Here is an 8,565-nt window from a genome sequence, read left to right as displayed (position 1 = left end):
AAGTCCTAAGTTGATTAGCCTATAGGATCAATTTGTGCAATGCCCGGTAATCCTCCTCAACGAGAGGGGCTACACGTGCCATTAGCGCACAGGTCATCATATCCTTTTACTACCCATTACCCTCCCCTTAGTAGTTATATAAGCGAGTTTAATTAACGAACTCTAAGCGTGCTTTACCCGTCCCTTCCTTGTGGTCCCGGAGGCGTTTAGGATCTTTATACTTAGGTAGTTCTAAACACTCCTAGGTATTTAAAAGGTAAGAGACAAGAAAGAACACATAGGACTATCAAATAGGAAACAATTAGGGGCTCATGTTTGCCTCCACATATAATCAGATACATAGCACGTCTCAAAACAACTGCTTTTTAAAGAAATTCATAAAGCCTTAGAATATGATATCTAGATGAACATCACATAAACAGAATATGCAGCAATGTTTAAAGCGAAGTGGAAGAACCCTAATCAGTTTGCCTACGATTTTAAAAACCTGTTAAACCTGAGCAGTTTATAAATAATCAGAGCATAGTTTCTCAGTTTTTACAAGGACATTAATCACCTAAGGTTTTCCTAGGCGTGGGGATATATGAATTCATATTTATAGTGGTTTAAACAATTTGAGTTTGTTTCAACCTATATGCATGCTGGTCTAAGTGAACAGGTGATTTTATACAGATTGCTGGAACATGATACCTATGTGTGAAACTGTTTTAACACATTTTATTTGAGCGATATGAAGAAAATGAACATATAGTTCGAAAAACAGGATCTCTAATGCACATGGAGAAGGTTGTTGAATCAGAAATAGAGTGATGCTCTACCTCATGTTTCTAGTATGCAAAACAATAAATGTGAGTGCTCTAAGACAGCATATCTAATGCACAAATTTACCATGATTTAATGCAAACATACATATCAATCCTAATCATGGTATCTAGTGCATTACACAGATATAAACATGATTTCTATAGCAGCTCAACATGTAGCACAGCCTAGAAACATGATTTCTACAGCAAGTCATCGTATAGCAAAGCCTAGACACATGATTTCTACCCAGTATTATCCTACAGAATCATATAGCTACCCTTTTTTCAGTATTTGCCCCAATATCTATTTACAAAATATTATTACAGACCATGATTGCATAAATGAAATATAAATTTGACTATCGGGAGCCTGATGCAAGCCGAAAATAATCCTGGGAGTACCAAGCCTTCAATGGTAGTCTCAAATTCCAAGAAACTCATAGCCAATGAATGTCCAAGTGTGTTAGAATTCCCTAAGGACCTCAAGGATCTCGGGTAGTGCTTACACCAAGACCTTCTCTCAATAGGGACTGATTATGTGCGGTATGGAAAGGCCAGCCCCAGTGTGCTAGAGTTCAAAGGAATCTCAGGGGATTCCAAGGCAGTACACACACTAGAGGGGCAGAACCTAATGATCTAAGAGTATAGTGAGAGTGCTTGACATAGTTTGAAAGATTCATTGAAAATAGTATAGAGACAACTCTAGGAGTGAAAAAGGTTTTCTGAAATAGAAACTAGTTTGGTAGTGAAAAACAGTTTGAGAAGAGTACCAAAATACTTTTGAAATCTGCAAATAATCAATTGGTCATAAAACACCCTGATTGAGAAACACTCAACAAACCGATTTCACACAGGGATAAAGGGATTGGGGACACATAGAATTCACATTAAGAGAACACATAACAGGGCTCAGGGAGGCATATAGACAACAAAATGCATAGAACACTTAGGAGCTTATAGAATTAACAGGCTAGTCATGATGGTAGGTAACTGAGACATAGAGCCATGTTGCAAGCAAAGAAGCACTGGACAGAATCAGACACACAACTAGAGTCAGTCGAATGTCTTAAAAGATTATGTAACTAACATGATTTCCTCAGTGAATGAGAATAGACAAGGGTGAATAGACATGTGGGACAAACATCAAATAGACAACTATAATTTGTACATGCTAATTACATACTGAATAAAGCAGGATTAGACGTGCTAAGCAAGGCAGTAAATAGGAACAAGAATTGAATTCGTAACTAATGAGCTAGTACTGTAGTGAAACACATAGAGTTTAGGTTTCAAAATTTAACTGAGACATACCTGCCATGGAAGAGAGAACAGAAGGTAAAACAGTACCAACTTTAGTTAATCAAGGGAAGATCATAGAATAAATTACACGAAAAATCAGCATAGTCTTCCCTTAATTAAGGGTAATTAACCAATGGTAAGGACAGCAAATATTTAAGGAAAGAAATTCAAATCAGACTTAAGCAAAGGTCGAATAATTAGGAGTCTATTTAAGGAAATAATCATGCAAGGAATTAGTAGATACTACAGGCAATTAAATAAGGCAAGAAGACTAATTAAAGTCATAAACAAAGAAATAATCAAAAATCATGCACATGAATTTTTAACAGAGCAAATCACTCAACAATTCTGGAAAGAATATATCAATTTCCATAAACAAAATAGGCTGAGTAAAACTTTAGGAACACAAAGAAATTAGACAGAAAATAATTCAAAAAACCCTAATAGAGATTAATTAGGATAAAACTCACAAAGCAAGAAATTTGACTAAGGAAAAGCGTGTAAATCAGAATACAGAATGAACCAATACGACTAGTAACTTTGAAAATCTCATAATCAAAGCAAAACATCAGACAGTTAGAGTTTTAGAAAAAATCAACTAGGGCTTATGCAACTTTAGCATAATTCAGTCAAGAACACTTAAGAACAAACGATTAAGCATTCAAAAATCAAAAAACCTTTTAAGAAGATGACTTAGGGTAAACTCTAGTTTAGGAAAAATGGGAAATGAGTTGAAAACCAGAAAACTTTCAAGGAAAACATGTGAGATATGTTTGATTCGTCTCAGATCTATACAGATCGGAGATAAAAATTAGGGTTTTTAGAAAGTATAATAGAGACGAGAACATAGGCTTAGAAAACCACAGATTCGTTACAAAAATAAGATATATTCTTACTCAAGGTCGAGCAAATAGCCTGAAACAGGCAAGAAATCCAAGGGTGCACAACAGACCTACCTAGGTCCCTTGAAACCTCCTCAAGGATCTAGGAGACGGATAAGCCATAGCAAATAGGAGGATAGTAGAGGCCTGAGGTGATGAAGAAACACCATGGAATAGCAGTATAGGCCAACGACGGTGGGAAAATTAGGGCTCCGCAAGAGAGCGTTTGAGATAGAAGGGGAAGAGTGACGGCAGGGGGAAGGGAGTAAGTTATTAGGGTTAAGGGGGGTTTGGTTAGTTTAATTATGGTAGGAAATATCTTGACCGTTGATCAAAAGTGATCAACAACCAGGATTGGCTAAGCATTTAGGTCGGGCAGGTAAATGATTTGGGCCTAAGGTTTTGGGCTAATTTATAATGAGGTGTTGGGCTGGTTATTTAAGCTAAAATTGAAAATAAAAGGGTTGTTTATTAAATACCCAAATGAATAAAATTAATTTGTAAAATAATTAACTAATTATAATGATTTTCATGCATAGAAACATTTTTAAAATAATTTTTCAGTATTTTGATATACAATGGACAAAATTCTGGTAAAATAACACAAAAATTATATGCATGGGCTATAATTGCAATTATAATCAAAAGGTGCCAATTTAGCTATTTGTGAAATAATTTGGACTTAATATGACAATAAATAGTAATATTAAATCAACAAATATTTTAAAATCAGTTGTGATGCAATTTTATGATTATTTATATAAATAAGATACTAGATAAATTAATTTAAAAAATATAGAAATTTTGAAAAAAATATCCATTGATGTTAATGCATAGTTTTGAAGGTATATATGCACTTTAAAATATTATAGGGAAAAATCTGGTATCAACAACTGCCCCTTTTTACCCGGGAAGGATGAAAGAGTTTTCGGGTAAAGAAATGATGGCCAATTTTTGACTGAACGGGATGCTTTGAAAGATAGAGGTCGGACTCTGGTCTTTGAGATGCCTACATACCCCTGGTTTTACAGGGATCATGCCATGTGTAGTTCTGGATCCAACGATGAATGAAGCCGATTGAAAAGGTCCTTTTGTGAATGGTAAGGTTGGACGGAGTTATGATTTTGGGTTTGGAGTGTATCAGATGTATTATAGGGCAGATAGCTGGACATCACAGAGTAGGATGGGTAGCTGATGAGAATCGGTTATGAATGGCGAAGTGAAAAAGGTATGAGCGAAAACCGGAGCGAAGGTTGGTTCTGTTTGAAAACGGTTACCTCCGGGACCACCTGCAAACTCAAAATATGATGCATGCAAGTATGTAGATTACTGCAAAAATTTAAACGTAATGCAAATTCCCTTTGGACCATGAAAGTTGTCTTCGGATGATGAGGATGATGTCCTTAGACCATGACGTCCTGGGCCAAGAATGGTGAGATAGGAGATTCACAGGCCATGAAATGATGTTCTTGGGCCATGAAAATGGTGCCTTCAAACCATGACGCCTTTGAATAATGATATGCAAATTTGAGAGATCCTCAGGCCATGGCATGGGTTCTTCTGGCTATGAGGATGATGCCTTTAGACAATGACGCCTTTGGACAAATTAGCGATATTTCAGCCTATGAGATGTAATAATATGATGCTAAAATTAACAAGACAAGGCTTAGTCTTGTGAGATTGAGGGCAGAGCTTAACCCGAAAGATGAGCAAATAGATAGTGCTGGAATAGAGCAACATTTATGCAATGAGGGACACTGCTTAGTCCCATGAGAAGGTAGTGATTAGCCTTATGCAAAATGGAGACACAGCTTAGTCTCATGCAAGATGCGGGACAAGGCTTAGTCCCATGCAAATGGAAGGCAGAGCTTAGCCTTATGAAAATATAGAGGCACGACTTAGCCTCATGTCAATGCGGGACAGGGCTTAGTCACATGCAAATGAAAGGCAGAGCTTAGCCTTATGCAATTGTGGAGGCATGGCTTAGCCTTATGCAATTGTGGAGGCATGGCTTAGCCTCATGTAGATGGAGACAAAGCTTAGTCTCATGCAGGATGCGGGACAGGGCTTAGTCCCATGCAAATGAAAGATAGAGCATAGCCTTATGCAAATATGGAGGCAGGGCTTAGCCTCATGCCGATGCGGGATAGGGCTTAGTCCCATGCAAAGAGATGGCAGAGCTTAGCCTTATACAAATATGGAGGCAGGTCTTAGCCTCATGAAAGATGGAGACAGATCTTAGTCTCATGCAGGATGCGGGACAGGGGTTAGTCCCATGCAAATGGAAGGCAGAGCTTAGCCTTATGCAGATATGGAGGCAGGGCTTAGCCTCATGCAAGGTTCGGGACAGGGCTTAGTCCCATGCAAAAAGAAGGCAGATCTTAGCCTTATGTAGATATGAAGGCAGGGCTTAGCCTCATACAAGGTTCGGGACAGGGCTTAGTCCAATGCAAAGAATGAATAGCAAATAAGAGTAGAATGTTTCTTAGCTGGAAATACATTCAGTGTCTGGTGGCCCGTTTGATAGTGATTTTGCTTCGTGTATATATGTTTTGAATGCTACTGCTACGTTAGATGTGCTTGCGCTCAAAGAAAAATTGTATGCTTCATAAGGGGAGGTTGGTTCGTGCCTTTGTCTGCTGGCCTTGCTTCTCCATTTTGGATGCCTTGTTTGAGTTCCCTGGGTAACACCTGGCTGTTACAGAAATAGAGTTTTCAAAAATATGCAATCATTGATAAAAATAGAGTTATTTGAGAAACATGGTGAAATATCAAATAATTTTAGATTAACTAGTGACTATAACACATTTCAGAGACATCTCCTCAAAATTCTACCCAGTTTGGCAGATGATCCTTTAGCTATTTGTGAGCAACAAAATTTTTGGACCTTCTTTGGAATTTTGAGAACCTTTCTCAAAATTCTGCCCCAGTTTCTTAACCAATTTCTGACTTTCTAGCATGCAATGGTGTTGGTTGGACTTGCTTTAGAATTTTGAGGGCCCTCCTCAAAATTCTGCCCAAGTTTCTGATCTTGGGGAAAAATGGAAATTTTATTATGATATGACTGAACCCACATGGCTGCCTACGTATCCCCTCTTAAATGGGAATCAGGTCAAGCGTAGTTCAATTACATCTGATGAAGAAATCTAAATTGTCTAAACATAGTATCTCTTGACTGCGTCTGAATTGATTGGTTTTGGCCAGATTTCTCCATCCATTTCTGCAAGTATGAGCACTCCACCTATTAGCACCCTATGAATAATGTAGGGACCTTTCCAGTTGGGAGAGAATATCCCTTTGGCTTCATCTTGATGTGGGAAGATCTTCTTCAGCACCAACTGTCTTAGTGCAAGCTGTCTTGGTTTGACCCTTTTGTTGAAAGCTCTAGACATTCTGTTCTGATAAAACTGACCGTGACATACTGCGTTCACTATTTTCCCATCTATAAGGGCCAATTGTTCATAGTGGCTCCTTATCCATTCTGCATTGCTAAGTTCGACTTCCTGTATGATCCGTAAAAAAGGGATCTCTACCTCGGCTGGGATGACAGCTTCAGCACCATAAACCAGCATGTAGGGAGTTGCCCCCGTTGATGTGCGAACTGTAGTGCGGTATCCCAACAAAGCAAAAGGTAGCTTCTCGTGCCATTGTTTGTATTTTTCTACCATCTTCCTTTATATATTCTTGATATTTTTTTGGCGGCTTCTATGGCTCCATTCATCTAAGGTCTATATGTTGTGGAGTTCTTGTGCTTTATTATGAAAGTTTCACACATGGCTTTTATTAGATCACTGTTGAGATTGGTGGCATTATCAGTGATGATTGATTCTGGAACTCCAAACCGGCAAACAATCCGGTCGCGGACAAAATCTGCCACGACTTTATTAGTTACTGCCTTGTACAATGTAGCCTCTACCCATTTTGTGAAGTAGTCAATGGCTACTAAAATAAACCTATGGCTGTTTGAAGTAGTGGGCTCGATCGGACCGATGACATCCATTACCCAAGTGGTGAATGGACATGGTGAGCTTGTTGCATTGAGCTCATTTGGCGGTACTTTTATCATATCGGCATGCATTTGACATTGGTAGCATTTGCGGACATACTGGAGGCAATCTGTCTCCATAGTCATCCAAAATAATCGGCCCTAAGTATCTTCTTGTCCAAGACGAAACCATTCATATACGGGTCGTAGGTCCCAGCATGTATCTCCTCGAGTAGCTTCAAAACCTCTTTTGTGTTGACACATCTTAGCAATCCCAAATCAGGAGTTCTTCTGTACAAGTTTGCTCCGTTGTGAAAGAAGTGATTGGACAATCTTAGGAGTGTGCGATTTTTAGTATGGTTCGCATGCTCTGAGTATTCTCCTTTTGCCAAATATTCCTTGATGTCATGGAACGAAGGTTTTCCATCCGTCTTCTCCTCGACATGAGCACAGTAAGCCGGTTGATTATGGATTCTCACTGGGATGGGATCAATGAAATTCTTATCTGGATGTTGTATCATGGATGACAAGGTAGCCAAAGCATCGACAAACTCGTTATGAATTCTTGGAACATGCCGAAACTATATTTTTGTGAACCTTTTTCTCATTTCCTGTACACGGTGCAGATATGGCAATATCTTGGAATTCTTGGTGGCCCACTCTCCTTGTACCTGGTGCACAAGAAAATTTGAATCATTGATTACCAGCAGCTCCTGAATATTCATGTTGAGCCCCATTATGCAGGCTTCATACTCTGCCATGTTGTTGGTGCAGGGAATCTGAGTTTAGCAGACACTGGATAATGTTGACCTATTTCTGATATAAGAACTTACCCAATGCCCACTCCTTTGAAATTTGCAGCTCTATCAAAGAACATCCTCCAACCACCGTATTATTCAGTAATGTCTTCTCCCACGAATGACACTTTTTCATCAGGAAATACATTTTAAAGGGTTCGTATTCTCCTCCTACAGGATTTTCAGCAAGATGGTCTGCCAATGCTTGTCCTTTGATTGCCTTCTGAGTTACGTAGACGATGTCGAACTCACTTAACAGTATCTGCTACTTGGCTAACTTTCCTGTCGACATGGGCTTCTGAAAGATGTACTTTAGAGGGTCCATCCTGGATATGAGGTATATAGTATAGGCACAAAAGTAATGCCTCAATTTCTGGGTCGTCCAGGTCAAAGCACAGCAAGTGCGTTCTAACAGAGAGTATCGTGCCTCGTAAGGTGAGAATTTCTTACTTAGGTAGTATATGGCTTGCTCCTTTCTCCCTGTCTCATCATGTTGTCCCAAAACACATCCAAAAGCCCCATCTAATACAAATAGATAGAGTAGCAAAGGTCTACCAGGTTCTGGCAGGACTAAGACTGGTGGTGTGGACATGTACTCCTTGATTTTGTCGAAGGCCTTCTGACAATCCTTGGTCCAGCTTGTTTCAGCATCTTTCCTCAACATCTTGAAGATGGGTTCACATATAACTGTGGACTGCGCTATGAAGCGACTAATATAGTTGAGATGTCCTGCAAAGCTCATCACATCCTTCTTACTCTTTGGTGGCGGTAACTCTTGAAGGGCCTTAACTTTGAACGGG

The 8,565-nt window shown here is 39.1% G+C and overlaps 1 protein-coding gene across 1 annotated transcript; it reads right to left on the bottom strand.

Moving 5' to 3' along the window:
- Positions 1 to 6,138: 6,138 nt before the first annotated feature.
- LOC138871044 (uncharacterized) lies at positions 6,139 to 6,555 on the bottom strand. The gene has a single exon (XM_070148895.1). The coding sequence runs from the start codon at positions 6,553 to 6,555 to the stop codon at positions 6,139 to 6,141; it is 417 nt and encodes a 138-aa protein (XP_070004996.1).
- Between the last annotated feature and the right edge of the window lie 2,010 nt (positions 6,556 to 8,565).

The sequence above is a fragment of the Nicotiana sylvestris genome, chromosome 6, assembly GCF_000393655.2.
Source record: "Nicotiana sylvestris chromosome 6, ASM39365v2, whole genome shotgun sequence".
NCBI classification, from domain to species: domain Eukaryota; kingdom Viridiplantae; phylum Streptophyta; class Magnoliopsida; order Solanales; family Solanaceae; genus Nicotiana; species Nicotiana sylvestris.
This window is presented reverse-complemented; position numbering and strand designations above follow the sequence as displayed.